This window comes from Olea europaea, chromosome 23 (genome assembly GCF_002742605.1).
Source record: "Olea europaea var. sylvestris chromosome 23, O_europaea_v1, whole genome shotgun sequence".
Lineage (NCBI taxonomy): Eukaryota > Viridiplantae > Streptophyta > Magnoliopsida > Lamiales > Oleaceae > Olea > Olea europaea.
Genome location: NC_036259.1, coordinates 1,581,764 through 1,598,380, shown reverse-complemented (window position 1 = coordinate 1,598,380; position 16,617 = coordinate 1,581,764). Strand labels below are relative to the sequence as shown.

Sequence of the window (16,617 nt, the reverse complement as noted above, 5' to 3'; positions counted from 1 at the left end):
TTATTATTATTATTATTATTATTATTATTTTCTTCAATTTCTTTCTCTCTCTTTTTTTCGATTTCTTTTATTCTTCTTCTTTTCTTCTTTTACACGTAACCATTTTTTTTATTCTTCTTCTTTTACACATAACCATTTTTTTATCTTTAGTTTTTTTTTTTTTTACCCCCTTTTATTTTGTTGATTAATTTTATCATTTTTTTAGTATTGTTGTTTTAACAAAATTGAAACTAACATTCTTCATTTTTTTTTCAGAGATTCAACTTTTTCGAGCGAAATCAAAAATTTTGAGGTTCAAGATTTTTTTGTGTAAAGGTTAAATTTTTGTGCCGCAATTATTTTATTAGTTCAAGAAATATATGTTTATAAACAGGCTCAAAATTGCAAACTTTTTCGCACACACTGAGGAGCAAAGACTGTTACTTTTCACCATCCAATACACTTTTTGTTTGGGACCAAGGACATGTTCCTTTGATCATCCAAGGCACTTTGTGTTAAGGATCAAAGACCCGCTCTTTCGACCGTCCAAGGCACTTTGTGTTGAAGACCAAGTACGCGCTCCTTCGACCGTTCAAGGCACTTTATGTTGAGGACCAATGACATTTTCCTTCGACCGTCCAAAGCACTTTGTGTTAAGGACCAATAACTTGTTCCTTCGACCATCCAATACGCTTTGTGTTTGAGACCAAGGACATGTTCCTTCGACCGTCCAAGGCATTTTGTGTTTGGGACCAAGGACATGTTCCTTCGACCGTTCAAGGCACATTGTGTTTGGGACCATAGACTTGTTTCTTCAACCATCCAAGGCACTTTATGTTTGGGACTAAGGATTGGCTCATTCGACTGTCCAAGGCACTTTAGGTTAGGCCCTTTACATGTTTTGGAGGCTCGTAATTTTAGACAATAAACGAACTTAAAAGATTTACTCCTCATTTTTTGTGCTAATTTTTTTTTTTTTTTTTTTTTTTTTGGTATGGCTGCAACAAGTTCTAATGATAAAGTGTACTCTGACATACATGAAATTATTGAGCTCAAAAGTCAAGGTAAAAGTTATCTGCGTTTCGAAGATACTGATGTAAAGTACCGTGCCTAGACTAGCCTACGATGTGAACTTATATTTAGCATCCGTAATCCAACGACAAATCCTTCTCCTAACCTCTTGGAGCCATTGTCAGAGTTGTATATGCCTACCATTAGTGAATGTCACGAAATTTTGGATACTGGCAAGTCCAACCACTCTTGTAGTCATCTTCCCTTTTTGTATCTTCTGCCTCATCATTCCCAAAGCATGGAGTGCATCCCAAAGGCTGTACTTTGTGAGAGGATTGACAATAAAGAAATACGATGGAGAAGCGCACTGACCAGTTGATGAGAGATTTCTTTTCTTCCAAAATTTTAGAAGTGATCTTTATGGTCCCAAAACTTCTACTCAAGATAAATTTTCATGAGTTAGCTTTTGCAATTGGTTTTGCTACAAAAGACTACCATCTCCCAAACTCTATTTATAGAGCTCTTTGTGAGGTTTGGTGTCTAGAGAATACTACCTTTCTGACTGCCAATGGTGAAATTGGCATTTCTCATTGGGACATCCGCGAGATAAGTGAGCTTTCGATCATGGGTCATTACCATGAGAAATTCAGAGTTGACAAATCATCTTCCCAAGTCTTGTCTTACCTCTTTAATGTTTTCGCATTGATTGCCAATGCAAATGAATCTGATTGGTTTGCTCATGTAGATTTGATTGATTTTTGGTTTCATGAGAATGATTGAGTTTAGAATTCTCAACAACACAAAAATTATAAGAATGCTATGAATTTAAATCCATTCAAGAGGCGTCATTAAAGAGCATCGAAAGAAATACGAAGGCCCTGGTGGTAGACAAGCTGAGAGACATTACTCGTAGAGATAGATGTCATTAGAGCAATTTGTCAATATCTCTATTTATGGAAGAAGAAGAGGAATTAAAGATAGTGGCTTATCTCTCCCTGTGGCTTTGTTGTTTTGTTCTTCCATTTGGAGACAAATGTATAAGAGTTGGGACTTTTAAAGCATCTTCTAGGGTGGTAGGCGGGTACACTTATAGTCCGGTTCCACCCATACTAACGAGCATTTATAGAAGACTTACACAAACATCCAACTATCAGACAAACCCAGACCTTGACTCAATTTCACATTCATTTCTTGGACATTTTCTTTATACTTGGGCGACAACTTATTTTGTTCGAGGTGTTTATGCTCATGTGGACAAGAGTTATTCTGCCAGCCACATGAGTATTCGGTTAGTTTTTGGATGGACCGTTAGCTGAGTGACTAATGAGATTACAAAATGCAAAGTTCAGTGATGAGTGAGACGATTTTGAAAGTTCAGTGACCTTTTGCGGACCTGGTGCAAAGTTTAGTGACCATTTGAGCTATTCACTCGTTTTAAGGATGTTTTGAAGCATGGAATTTTCAATATTCGATTTTGGTGGGATGAAAATAATTTAATTCTTCAAAACGTGATTACTAGCTCATTCCACGCAGACCTAGCACCTTTGATGAAGTGAATGTATGTGTTTTTAAAAAAGTTGACTCTTACTTATCTAAAATAAAGCGACACTTAGGTTGTCCAACCGTTGAAGAAAAGGCTGAACTGTTGAAATTTTTGAACATTCAGCTGGAAGTAGAGGATTCCACGTGTTCTTCAGTGGAAGGCAAAATTAGTTAGCTAACATTTGAGTTAGACAGATTCCATGATGAACTTCAAGCCCATTAGGAACAAAAGAGTGTTTGGAATTGCGAAGGCAACGTTGGAAGAATCACAATAAGAGATGTCACCGGCGTAGCATTCATTGATCAGAAAATGAAGACTTTTGAATATAGTTTCCTACAAGTGATCAATGAAGAGTGATCCTCATGAAGTTAAGAATTTTTTATCTTTTTTTAAGACCATATTGTATGAATTTTGCCTTGCTATTTTTTTGGATGAACGTTTCTTTTTCATATTTTTATTACAGAAAGTGGTAAACAAATTGAATGAATTTATTTGTTGTGACTGAATTTGAATTTATAACTTATTCAAGCTACCTACTACCCAAATGGGATCAAGTCGAATATAGTTCATTACAAGAACACAATGTTCTTGCTTTCAATGAATTTTTTTTAAAAAAATAAAGAATTTTAGGCATAAAAATGCTTTAAAAAATTTTCATTGATAGGCTCGATTTGCAGTACATCTTAGTCGACGATCTTGTATGCTCCATTAGTGAATACATGAATAACAAGAAATTGACCATCCCATTTAGGCTGGACTTGCCCCATGTTTTTCTTGTGAGTATGATCGGCCTACCCACGAAAAGTACCAGATCTCCAACTTTAAATGATCTTGATCGTACCTTTTTGGTGAAGGACTTCGTCATTCGAGTTTGATAGCGCTCCAAGTGCATTTTGTGCTTCTAACCTCTTCTCATACAAAACTTCTAGCTCTTCCAATCGAAGACGGGCTTTTTTTCAAATGTCAAACCTTCTTAGATGACAATTCAAAACGATAGGATTTGATAGTCCAGATGAAGTATAGCTCTCATACACTAAAGCATAAGGAGTGACATGTGTTGGAGTCCAATAAGTAGTTCGATAAGCCCATAAGATTTCACCAATTCTCTCACGCCAATCTCTTTTTTGATTTGGAGACAACTTTTTTTAGCAAACTGTATGGTATTTTGTTGAACATCTTTGTCAATCTGTTAGCTATTGCATTGTGCATGGACGAGTTGTACTATTTGAATCCAAACTTTGCATATAAATTATTTTTATGGCTATTGTAGAATGGTTTGCCATTATCAGTTATGATGTGTCACAGGATGTCATATCGATAAATGATTTGGATACGAATGAAATCTGTGACATTTTCTTTCTTTACTTTCTTCAATGGCATGGTTTCAGCCCACTTAGAGAAGTACTTGGTCTCAACGAGGATGTATGCATGCCCTGTTGAAAACTTTGAAGTTATATATCCAATTACATCAAGACTCCATGCATCGAACGGCCATGAAACTATTGTTGGATGTAATGGTTCCGAAGGTTGATGGATGAAATTGGCAAGCTTTGCATTTTCTTATATAATTCATAGGCTTGTACTATAGTTGGCCAGTAATACCCCATCCGCTTTATTCAAAAATGGAGTTTGGATCCAGACTGATGGACACTACAAATTCCAGAGTGGGTTTCTTCCACGACATGTGTTGCTTCATCATTGCTTAAGTATCGAAGGAAAACTCAGTCAAATGATCGTTGATAAAGTGTTCCCTTATAAAAGACAAAGCGGGAGGCACATTTCTTGATTTTAGTTTTTCGTAGTGGATTATTTGGTAGCTTTAATGTTGAAGGAAATCGATTATTGGTTGTCTCCAATCTTCAATTTTCTCATCTTCGACTACCTGCGACACTATTGTTCTTTTCCAAATTACTGGGTAGCAACGAAAGAAGTACCCATCTCTGGGCAATTGAAATAGAGTGGGAAAAATATTCATCCGGCCTATCTAAAACAGCGGCCAAATTAGCTAAGGCATCAGCTTTCCTATTTTCACTCCTTAGGACGAATTTGATTTTTATCGAATCAAATCGTCTTATAAGCATTGACGTATATTCATGATACGGTTTCAAGTCTGAATTACGGACTTCATACTTGACTAAAAACTAGTTGATTGTCAATTTAGAATCTCCAAAGACTTCTAACTAGTGGATATTCATATCTAACGTTGTCTCTAAGCCAATGATAAGAGTTTGATATTCTACCACGTTATTTGAACATTACTTTGTTAAGACAAAAGAATAAGGCATGACGAGATCATGAGGAGTGACAAAGACCACTCCTACTCCGGCACCATAACTTCGAGCTATCCATCGAAATATAGCCTCCATGATGGTATGATTTCAGTAACTAGAACTTTTTTATCGAGAAGGTCTTCATGAAGTTTCCATTCAACTGGAATTAAATGATCGACAAAGAAATATGCCAAAACTTGTCCATTAATGGCTTTTTATGGAATAAATTTGATATCGAACTCAGACAATAGTAATGCCCATTTTCCAATCCTTCCAGAAAGAATCGAACTGGACATTATGTACTTTAATGGATGAATCTTTGAAATAAGATTGATTGTGTGTGATGGCATATAACGTCTCAATTTTTTAACAGTAAAGATTAACGCGAGACATATTTTTTCAATAGGTGAATACTTCATTTCAGCGCCTACCAGCGTCCGGCTCAAATAATAGAGCGCATTCTCTTTTCTTTCATCGTTTATTTAGACAAGAAGAGCTCCTAAAGAATATTCTTGTGCTGCAATATAAAGAGTCATTGGCTTCCCCGAGACTGGAGCTGTAAGTACCGGTTAGGAATGTCAACGAGTCGAGCCGAGCCGACTTGCGAGCTGAAATTCAAAGCTCAAGCTCGACTCAAGTAAAATGATCAAGCTTTTTTAGGTCAAAAAAATTAGGCTCGACCCGAGCCGAGTAAACTCGATTTTGGTATTTTCATATATATATAAAGAAGGCAGCCTTTTTTAAGGCAAAGCTCGAGCTCGACTTGAGTAAAATGATTGAGTTTTTTTTTGGGCAAAAAAATTAGGCTCGACCCGAGCTTTTAGAGCCGAGTCGGGCAAACTTGGTTTTGGTTTATATATAAAGAAGGCAGCCTCTGTTGTCTTTTTTTAAGGCAGCAAGTTGCTGCCTTAAGTTACCTTAAACAAGACAGCAACCCACTGCCTAAAATAGGCAGCGCGTTGCTGCCTTTAAAATATTTTTTTTAAATATAAGCTTGTGAGCCGGCGAGCCAAAGGGGCTGGCTCGGGCTCTGCCCAGTACCCCAAAATAGGGCTTAGCCCAAGCTCGAGCCAGATGGGCTCGAGCTTTTTCAGAGTCAAGCCACGGGTGACCTAAACCAACAAACTCGATTGCCATCCCTAGTATCGATGGACAAGACAAATATTGCTTAATACTTTGGAAAGCATTTTAATAAGTATCGTCCCATTCAAATGGTACATCTTTCTTTACCAATTTGTTGAATGGATGACAACGTCTGACAAGATTAAAGATAAATCTTCGAATGTATGCAAGTTTTCATTGAAAACTTTTCAACTCATACACATTTCTCAGTTCTGGCATATTGATTATAGCATCAATTTTCGATTGATCTATTTCAATATCTCGGCGTCAAACAACAAAGTCGAGAAATTTTCCAGAGGTGACACCAAATGCATACTTTAGTGGATTCATCTTTAGTTGGTGTCTTCGAAATCTTTTGAAAACATCCCCTAAATCTTGTAAATAATCATTACGTCTCTTTGTTTTAACGACAAGATTATCTACATAGCATTTCATGTTTTAGTGCAGCATGTCATCGAAAATCTTTTTGCTTTACCTGTTAGTAGATCGCCCCTGTATATTTTAATCCAAAATGTATAACCTTGTAACAATATATGCCTTTAGGGATACGGAATGATGTAAGCTCCTCGTGTTTCGGGTTTACCCGTATCTGGTCGTATCCAGAAAATCCGTCTATGAAAGATAAGACTTCATACCCGGTAGTTGCACCCACCATCAACTCTTAAAGTGGAAAATCATCTTTCGGACGTGCTTGATTCAAATCCCGAAAGTCAACACAGATTCATGATTGTCTATTCTTCTTTTTTATAGGAACAATGTTCGCAATCCATGTTAGGTATTTAACTTCGCGTATGAATCCAACTTCAATAAGTTTATTGAATTTCGCTTCAATTTAAGGAATCAGTTCTCGCCGAAATCATCTTTGAAGTTGTTTGATCGGTCGAACTCCATGTCTTTCTACAAGATGATGTACTGCAACCTTAGGATCTAGCCCTGTCATATTCTTCTAAGACCATGCAAACACGTCTTTGTATTCCCAAGCAGATGAATGTACTCGGATTCCTCTTTTTGATTGAGAAGGGCATTCACAAATACTGGTCTAGGGGATTCTTTGGTCCCTAAGTTCAATTGTTTCAAATCATCCACAACAGCTTATCCCCCTTCTTCAAATGTAGGTGGGTGCTAGTTCGGGCTCATTAGTTATGGCAGAACTTTTGGACTCATATTCTGAGTCGAGAGCTTCTTCAAAAGCTATGTGATTGACAGAGACTTTTTCCTTAACTTCATTATCCATTAGGGTTGGGCGAAATTTTTGACGTCTTTGTCTTCTTCTTAACCGTTGAGGTTTGGACTCGGATCAGAAGTTTTAATTCCAAGTCGAGAAAAAACAGATTGTCTTTGGGATGACATCTCGGGAGCTTGTGCATTCCTATCAATTTGGGTAGAAGAAGAATGATCTTTTCTTAACATTTGGAAGATAGAGACTTTACCTTTTATGTCAACCATTGGAGTGGGTTCTTCTTTTAACCTTATAAATACCGAAACTCTAGCATTCTCATTTTCAATTGATCGAACAGTGAAGGTCTCGACTGTTCTAATTTCTCTTTTAAAATTTCATAAATTTGAATCATGATGGGGTTTGAAAAAACCTTCTTAACCTTAATCCTTCTTGATGGATTGGGATCATGTCCCAAACTATACCTGGGTCGGGACACTAAGACTCCATTAGAATTAGAAGGGACGCGTCCTCCTAAAAGGACAGCATCAAAATCACCTAATTTACGAGGCTCTCTTTTTCCAAATATAACATTTTCAAACAACTTTTTAACTTGATGATTATAACATCCTTTAAAAGTCTGTTTTGATTCAACAGCTCCTTCAGTACCCAACTTCTCGTTTGGATGAGCTGAAAATTCATAGCTTTTGAATGGATGTCGAGGCTATCAATGTAGATTTACGTTCCTCAGGGACCACTATGAGTTGATGGGGCATAAGCAATTTTGGAATACTAGGTATTGGAAGAGTTAACTCTTTTCTCAATATCTCAACATCAGTTGATCCTATTTGAGGTTTTTTGCCTTTAGAGAATCCTTTGGATGTAAACTTTGATTTGCCTTTGATAAGTTGATGAGATTGAGTAGCAATAGACGAATCATGATCGTTTGTATCTTCTTTGATTTTAAATCCAGACATAGTCAACCTTGTAGAATTGCACTCTTCATCTTCCATATAAAATTTGGCATCAGTGAAATGGGATTTTTCTTCAAGGAATGGTTTAGACTTAGCTACCACACATTTAACTTCTCCATCTCGACTATAGTTGAAGCATTAGTGCCAAGTCTATTTTGAAGACGAAGGGTCATGTGGCTTGTATCCTGATTTTCAAGAATTTGTTGAAAATTTGATTTGTTGTGACTTGATTTGTTTGGCACTTGGATTTTAGGGCTTGGACTTGTACTTGAATTTGATTTGATTTGATTTGAAGGAGACTTTCATCTTCTTGAATTTGGCATGAACTTGTTTGATTCAAAGAAGATTTTGATATTCTTGGGGTTCACTGGAATTAGGTTTGAGAGGATTTTTTCTCTTCCCCCGACTTCGAATTTTCTTCAGCACTTCGTGCTAATTTTGCTAATCACTCAGTTATATTTAATTAAAAGAGATAATTGAGTAATTGTGATTTTTATTTACTTGTTTATTTATTTAAATAGTGAGATGAGCCTTTAGGTTTATGGACTTTAGTAGAATTTAATTTAATTGGACTAATGATTGAAATGGACTCAATCCATTTTCTTTTCTTTTTTTTATGTCTACAGTCATCTCTGTGCTTGTTTCCAAAATCCCATATTAAAATGAATTCCTTAACTACAAATCTTGTATTTGTGAAACAATTCATTACTATATTTGTACATTTTGGCCTTCTTTCCATGCACTCTATACAACAGTTTCTTCATTACTAGTTTTCTACTTATTCTTATTTCTAAAGGCACTCTTTTCATTCTTTACAAACAATTAAGTGTTCACAACATGTGATTTTTTCTTTATTTATTTATATTCCCTTTATTACATCAATCTTTTGCATTGAAATCCCATTAAAATACAATTCTTTCTTCTTTATTTGAATCTCTTGATTTTTGATTTTTAAGATGCAAAGGGCTAATGGCACATCTGCATGTGCATCATGCAAGCATCAAAGAAAAAAGTGCACTGAAAAGTGCATATTGGCACCCTTCTTCCCAGTCGACAAAACCGGAGAATTCCAAGCAGTGCATAAGGTTTTTGGTGTGAGCAATGTAACGAAAATAGTCACGAATCTCAAGGAAGAAGATCGAAAACAAGCTGTAGATTCACTCATCTGGGAAGCCTTTTGCCGGCAGAAGGATCCGGTGCTTGGTCCTTATGGAGAATACAGAAGAGTTTGTGAGGAGTTAAGGTTGTACAAAAGCCAATACCAGCAAATTCATCAAGTCCAAAATCAAGGGAATATAGTGTATAAAGCAGCAGCACAAGGGCTAATGGGGTGGAACAATAACAAGTTTATGAGCTTTAATGACTCAGGAATAAACAACAACAACATTAATAATAATTCACTAAATAATGTTCCTAACAATGGCAATTCTGTGGTGGATTTTTGCGCTTGTTCTTATTCTTCGCATCATCTTCAAGAAACTGATAAGCTAAGAGGAGAAATAGACAATGGTTCTGCTCTTATGCCTCAGCAGTATATGCCTAATGGTTTTAACCAACAATACTTCGTTACAAGTATATAAAATTTATCTTTTAACGTTAGTGCACGTTTAATACATGGTACCAAATCGGGTTGGACGGTGTGATTAACAATTTTAACTTATTTTTTATCTTCATGTTTTTCATTCCTGTTAAATATTGTATACTAAAACATATAATTATAGTGTAATATTTTTTTCTTTAGCCTTGGTTTTTTCTTCAAGAGTTAGAGATCTCATTTTGTAGTGGCTTATATATACTGATATATTGGTCAATACAATCAAATTGTTTCAAAGTCAATGGTGAGCACGTTACGAGACACTAATCGAAAAAGTTCAATGTGATAGTCCACTACCATTTGTGCCCCTCGCCATAAGATGTGAAATTTTAGGTATAATCAAATGGCAAGAAAGTACCGTTCAAATGTTTCTTTAAATTTCTCAAAAATAAATTTTATGCTTGCCGATTCTCGAGCAACATACCCTCAATTGTAAAATGCACGGTTGCTAATAAAACCATGTTTTCAATCAGAGACCCTTTAAAATGAATAACATCCTTCACGAAAAATCAAATACAAAAGAATCACGAATAGATAATAATAGGATTCAAAAGATTCGTCTAAATAATGCTAGACATCCACATTATCATAGTGAACACAATTTTTATCATAAATACTACCAACAAAAGTAAATAAAACAGGAGGAAAATTTACGGTGGGGGTCTCAATCTTTTCAAAAAAGTACAAATAGTTCCCAATCCTTTGAATCATAGCAGATACGCTCTATACCTTTAAAAATTGTGGGGTAGAAGGACCTTCAAACTGGTTCTTTCATTCCTACCTTTTTGAAGACCTCAGGTGTGGTGGTGACGATGATTCTAGGTGTTGGTGGTTGATGGTGATTGAAATCATGGTGGTGGTCGGTGCAATAGTGGAGTAGGTGGTGTTACGGGGTGGGTTTGGTTTGGTTGTGGTAAAGTGTGATGCGGACCGAGATGGAAAATTATCTTCTTCTTCCTTTTTTGTTTTAATTCTTCTGTTTCTATTATTTAATTATTTTAGGTGAGAAAATATAGAGTTGTCATTTTATCTTTTTTAAATGTGAAATTGAATGTTTGACTTTCCAACTAACGAATTTTTGGATAGAAACCTCCAAAATCTCCTTTTATTGAACATTTTTGAAAGATTTGGAACGTATCTCCTATGATTTAAAAGCTTGAGACCTGTCTATATTTTATTTGAAAGATTTAGAACCACCACTATAAATTTATGGAAAATACTATATGTACATAATGCATTACACTTTTGTCACATGGAGGGGGTCCATGCACAATAAAATATTTTTGAGCTCCCCTTCATATGAGAGGGGTGTAATGCATTGTATACACAATGAGATGTACACCTAGCAATTTATAGATTGATCAGGTAATTAGGGCATCTCCAATCATGACATCATTGCACCATTTTGCACTAGTTTTTGGTGCAAAATTGCTTCAACCCAACACCAAACGTTGCACCATTTTACACCAAAATGGTGCAAAGTGTAAAATGTCCATTTTGCCATTATTTAACATTTTTCAAATAAATTTGTTAAGAGTATTTATGTCATTTGTGTTATATATTTTTTAATACAATAAATTATTATTATTTTTATTAATATTAATATTAATATTATTTTTTTAAATAAATTTTAAATGTAAGACATAATAATTAATAAATTAATTAAAAGACGAAAAAAATTTAAAACACATCAAACACGATTATTTATTAAAGTTAGCACGAAATATATTAAATAGTGACATACATACGATAATCTAATTTTATTTCTAGAAAAATGAAGTTTGCAATAACGAAAGGACCCGCAAGATTTTGGAAAAAACAAATATTACATAATACTATGACTACATGCATAATAATGCATAACATGATTATCGAGGACGAACGTAATATTGATGCACCAATTCAATAATGAACGAAAGCGTCAAGTCTAGAAGTTGAGTTGGTTGAAGACGAAAATCGACATTTTTCAGGAATTTCTTGCTCGTCATAGACAAATCAAGAATAAAGAAACTCACATTGCACTTCAAAATGCATTAATCGATCATTTGTTGGATGAACATATGAATTCTGAGAATTAAATTGCAAAAATTTAGCGACTTCGTAATATCGTCTATCCAAATTCAAAATACATTGTACTATTTTCTGATGGCATGCTTTCATATTTTCGTTGTTGTAATATTTTTATTAATTGTTCTATATTTTTTATATTTATTAATGAATTTAACATTTTCCGTAATTTAACGTAATTATTTATTTAGTAGTTTATGTATTTATAAAATAATTAAATAAATAATATTTCAAATAAGTAAATTATGAAGAATAAAAAAGGAAAGAAAATGGTTAAACACAGTTCATTTAGTATAATTTTTGATGTAATGATTGAAAATAAATTTTAATTTGATGCAAAATTTGTTGCAAAATAATACAATATTTGATGCAAGGGTTGGAGATGGAATTATGTTCTCTACTTAAAATTTGACCCCTAAAATTAACACTGATACCTCGTGGTTTAATAAAGCTCTCTTCTTCCCCGCCTCTACCCTCGCCCTTCGCTCACCCACTCCCCTTCTCACCCATTTTTTGGTTTTCTTTTCCTGCATTTTTGTCTTTTTAACCAATCATTTGCCTCTTTTATTTACTGTGTTAAGGAAGAAAGGACGCTATCGATAAGTTTGATTAGTTCTCAGTGTTGTCCAGTAAACTGATTTCACCAATTCATTACCCAGCCCGCACCTGTTCGATGATATTACTCAATGAATTTTTCATTTGTGCTTATAGACTTTGATGGTGATGGCAATAAAAAAGATTTGTTCTTTAATTCCTTTGCGCCGCTATTTCCTCCAGTTTTCTTTACTTCATTCTGTCTCTTCTTCGAGGCAGCTCCAGGTATCGTTAAGAGAAGCAATTGAAGCCGAAGCTTACGAACAAATACCTGACATTCTCAGTACAGCGAAAGATTCTTTCAGAAATCCCAATCCGTTTTCGTTCCTATCGAAATTTCCTGAAAACCGTAGAGCCCGTATCATTGATGAAATTTTACAGTCTTTCATTTGCACAAGGCCCCGTTCGCGGCCTCGGATTGCATATTCCTGTCTACTTTCATATACTCTGGAGAGCCCAAATCCGCTTCCACTTGCTCTTGCAATTCTCCAACGTACACTTCGTTCTGGCTGTCTTCCTGTTCCGCAAACTTATCTGTTTCTTTCGAATGCATGGCTTGAAAGGCGAAAACGAGCTGAATCTGTTTCGAGTATACTGCTTGAGATGCAGTCAATTGGATATTCTCCGGATTATGGGACTTGTAATTATCTTATTTTGTCCCTGTGTAAGGTTGATCAGTTGACAGAGGCAGTTAAAGTCTTGAAGGGCATGGGCCGGGCGGGTTGCTTGCCCGATTTGGATAGTTATGGCACTATAATTGGTGAATTCAGCGAGCATAGAATGATAAATGAGGTTGTAGAAATACTTAAGGAGATGGTAACACTCGGGTTGCTTCCACGGCAGCAAATTGTGGTGAAAGCATTGGCTGCAATGCGTGCCAACAGAGATATATGGAGAGCAGTTGAGATGATCGAGTTTTTAGAAAGCAAAGATGTGTGTATGGGGTTTGAGGACTATGAGTTGGTGCTCGAGGGTTGTTTAGAATGTGGGCAGTTTGTTTTGGCCGGAAAATTTGCTATTCGAATGACTGAGAAAGGGTTGATACCATACATTAGATTGAGGCAAAAGCTTGTAGAGGGATTGGTTAGTGTTGGGGAATCAGAGCTCGCCTCTGTTGTGAGACAGAGATTTGTACAATTGAAATCTTAGTTTCGTAATTGGTTTAGGCACGACCTGAATTTGAAGAGCAATTCCCTCCACAACTGCTGTAATGATCAGGCCATGTATCATTTGAAGTTGAACCAGAACCAACTATGAGGTGTTGTACTCCTTATTTCCTGTTCTTGTTCTATACAGTTTTTAGTACACATGTTAAGTGTCATGATGTTGAATTACTGGAACGTTGTATTGCCATTTTTAAAATAAAACTAAAGCTTTACTGGAGGCACATCCTTGACCTCAGCACTAATGGAACATTTCTTGCACTTCTCTTCTTTCCCATTATAATCTTAGAAATGGAACAAATTATACTATTTGTTACACGGATTTGAGTCTACGATACATATATATTAAGATTCAAGCAAGAGTTATGACTATGTACAGCATTTTTTTTTTTTTTTTTTAAAGTCGTGACTACCACCGATCAATATTTCAAACTTCATACAACCCCATACATGATATCTTTATCTCAAAACATATATCTGATATCTTATGTTTTCTCCCAAAGAAAGTATTTAGCACAGAACCTTCTTCTTTTTTCCTCTTTTTTTTACTTATAGTCCAATTGATCATCTCATGACCTTTTTGCCTATGATGAAAATGAAGACAACCTTATTCATTTTCTAGTTGGAATAGAAACGAGAAACTTCAGTACTTGTAACCAGCAAGAAACTTGCTCGGTGATTTAAAATGAGAATTACAAGTTCCTCTTGGGATTAGCTGGGAAGTGTAAAAGTATATCTAAGAACCTCTTTAAAAATGAGATGATCTCTATTTTAAAGGATCAATCCTTGAAATCATGCTCCAAAAGGCTCTTTAAATTAACATTTTAATTTAGGGAGTGGATTTTGGAGAGTCAAACTCACTCTCTATAATTAAATAGATTCAAAGTGTTTCAATCTTCAATGTAGAAAAATAATAAAATAATCTAGAGAAAAGCTAGTTAAAATAAAAGATAGAGAAAAATAATAAATATTTTTTGAGCGTGGTAAAATTATGTGTTAAATATAAATAGCTTGTTGGAATACTTCAAAATTTTAATTTTCTAAATTTATAGATGCTTTCCAAATGATAGTATACGCTATTTAAAAATAGTGTCTCTTGGAGATGCTACAACCATTGTAATGGCTTTTTGCTAAATTCCTTAAGGTTGTTCATGTTCATGTGAACTACTCCTAATTCAGGATGGGTTGATGATGTTGTAAATTAATCATCTATTCAAAAATTCTCTACAATAATTTGGGTAGGTTGATAGAATAGTCAGCATCTGTGTTCCTAGTGGTTGGTGGCATTCTTGAATGAAGTCTAGGTGAACCAAAATTCTTCCGGTTTATCAGTTGTCTGTTATTATTGTTTTCTGAAGCCTAGAAATGGAATCTGCCTCTCGACTATCTTTATTCCCTGCCTTTCATTTATATGGTACTAATATGAACATTACTCTACCCACTAATGTTGAACCCCACGAATTCTAGACAAACCAGTACTTACTATTTTCTACACTAGCCAATGATGGTATTTCCATATCTTAGTTTGTGGTGTTGTTCCTCAATAGTATTAGAGCAACTTTGCAATTAACATAACAGTTTTTCCTGCTGCTTCTTTCTTTTTTTCTTTCCCTTTTCTTCTTCCACATTTTCCACTTTCTATAAACGTAGCGCCGCCACTGAAAGGATGGAGAAAGCCATCAAAGAAGGAGAAGAAGCACTACGCCTTTCTGAAGTTTAGTTGTTCTTCTGCAATGACCTTCTACGTTAATAGAGAAATGCTATTTGGCCAGGGTTCCCCTACAAGAGATAATCTGGTCAGGGTATGTGCAAATGACCTTGCCAAATAGCATTTCTCATGTTAATGACAATAATTGGACTTTTATTGGGTTTCTAGGTTAATAATACTATTGGGCTTTATTTCTATGAATATGGGCCTATAATTTTTGAATTTGTTTGGCTCATAAATAAATTATTAAAAAATGTTAAAAAATTCTTAAACTTAATATTAATTTTTGAAAAAATATGTTTTATACAATAATTTATTATTTTAATATAAATTCCCCATTGGTTTTAAGTGATATGTTCTATCTTTTAACAATTTATCACTTAATTATTATTTAACGTTTTACATGTCAATTTTTGGAGAAAAAAATTAAAGTTTGAAAGACATACAACATACCGGAGTCCAAAATTGGGACTTTTCGACTTTTAGATACGTATCCGTACTCGAGTTGAATGCCAGTATACTTCTCCAAACTCTTGAGTGTTGCATCATCCAATCTGACTGATGCCGTATGCATGTATAATAAATATAGTCATATACGAAAATTTATAATAGAGAATGTAGAAAGGGAAAGAAATTAGAGAAAGAGAGGAGAAGAGAAACTTTTTACCCCTGTTCCAAGGCGAAGCATACTGTGTTGCTACATGGCAGATAACACATAAGTGATAAGTCGACCTGTCGTAGCCATTTCTTAAGGTTTGTGATGATGATAAGGTGGCAGGTCCATATTTTGCTGGTATGTCAAGTTGGCCTCCGCCCCAGAGGGTGGTGTAACACGAAAGGCCTCGCTAGAGAAAAATGCAAAGGAAACCAGCTGTGTAAACCACAGAACATTGTACTCACGTCACACTCCAAAATGTCAAGTTGAAAAAAATAATAATAAAATAATAAAATTCACAAACTGGTGGTAGTGCAAAGAGAAATTTGTGCTGGTTCAGATTGGAAGAGCAGACTCGGCTGCTTCATAATCGGACGTATACGGTGATGTTTGTAGGATCTGTCAATGGAGATGAAACCAAAATGAGAGCTTTTCATCGAATGAGAGTTTGGTTTCTTGAAAGTAATTTTCATTTTACCTTTGGTGGAAAACTTCTTTAGTAGTGGGATCAATTGAGTTTTCTAAGGATGTCAAATGGGTCAAACAGCTCGTCGGCTCGGCTCATTAAATCTCGGCTCGTGAATTTGATGAGTCCAAGCATAAGCCGAGCAAGGCTCAGCTTGTCCAGCTCGTAGCGCATGAGCCAAAAGTTAATGAGCCCACGAGCTCGTCGAAAATGTGAAGAAAAAGTTTGAAAATTTGAAAAAAAAAAAAAAGAAAAAAAAAATTGAGCTCGTGGGCCAAGCCGAGCTCACCCCTTGAGCACGAGCAGAGCTAGCTC

General features: G+C 35.3%; 3 protein-coding genes across 3 annotated transcripts in view; 2 read left to right on the top strand and 1 right to left on the bottom strand.

Annotated features, from left to right (window-relative positions):
• LOC111371909 (ras-related protein RABA1f-like) overlaps positions 1–1,194 on the bottom strand; it is a 7,661-nt gene extending 6,467 nt beyond the window's left edge. The window contains exon 1 of the mRNA XM_022994061.1: positions 1,104–1,194. Within this exon, the coding sequence (XP_022849829.1) occupies positions 1,104–1,194 (91 nt within the window). The remainder of the gene's footprint in view (positions 1–1,103) is intronic.
• Positions 1,195–8,963: 7,769 nt separating this feature from the next.
• Positions 8,964–9,795, top strand: LOC111371876 (LOB domain-containing protein 2). The gene has a single exon (XM_022994034.1). The coding sequence runs from the start codon at positions 9,012–9,014 to the stop codon at positions 9,633–9,635; it is 624 nt and encodes a 207-aa protein (XP_022849802.1). The 5' UTR covers positions 8,964–9,011; the 3' UTR covers positions 9,636–9,795.
• A 2,358-nt stretch (positions 9,796–12,153) lies between these two features.
• Positions 12,154–13,697, top strand: LOC111372097 (pentatricopeptide repeat-containing protein At1g06270). The gene has a single exon (XM_022994267.1). It carries the CDS (start codon positions 12,434–12,436, stop codon positions 13,457–13,459), a length of 1,026 nt encoding a protein of 341 aa, XP_022850035.1. The 5' UTR covers positions 12,154–12,433; the 3' UTR covers positions 13,460–13,697.
• Positions 13,698–16,617: the final 2,920 nt, after the last annotated feature.

What these genes read in the sequence shown, in the direction of transcription:
- LOC111371876 (XM_022994034.1), top strand. Translation starts at nt 9,012, where the DNA reads ATGCAAAGGGCTAATGGCACATCTGCATGTGCATCATGCAAGCATCAA.
- LOC111372097 (XM_022994267.1), top strand. Translation starts at nt 12,434, where the DNA reads ATGGTGATGGCAATAAAAAAGATTTGTTCTTTAATTCCTTTGCGCCGC.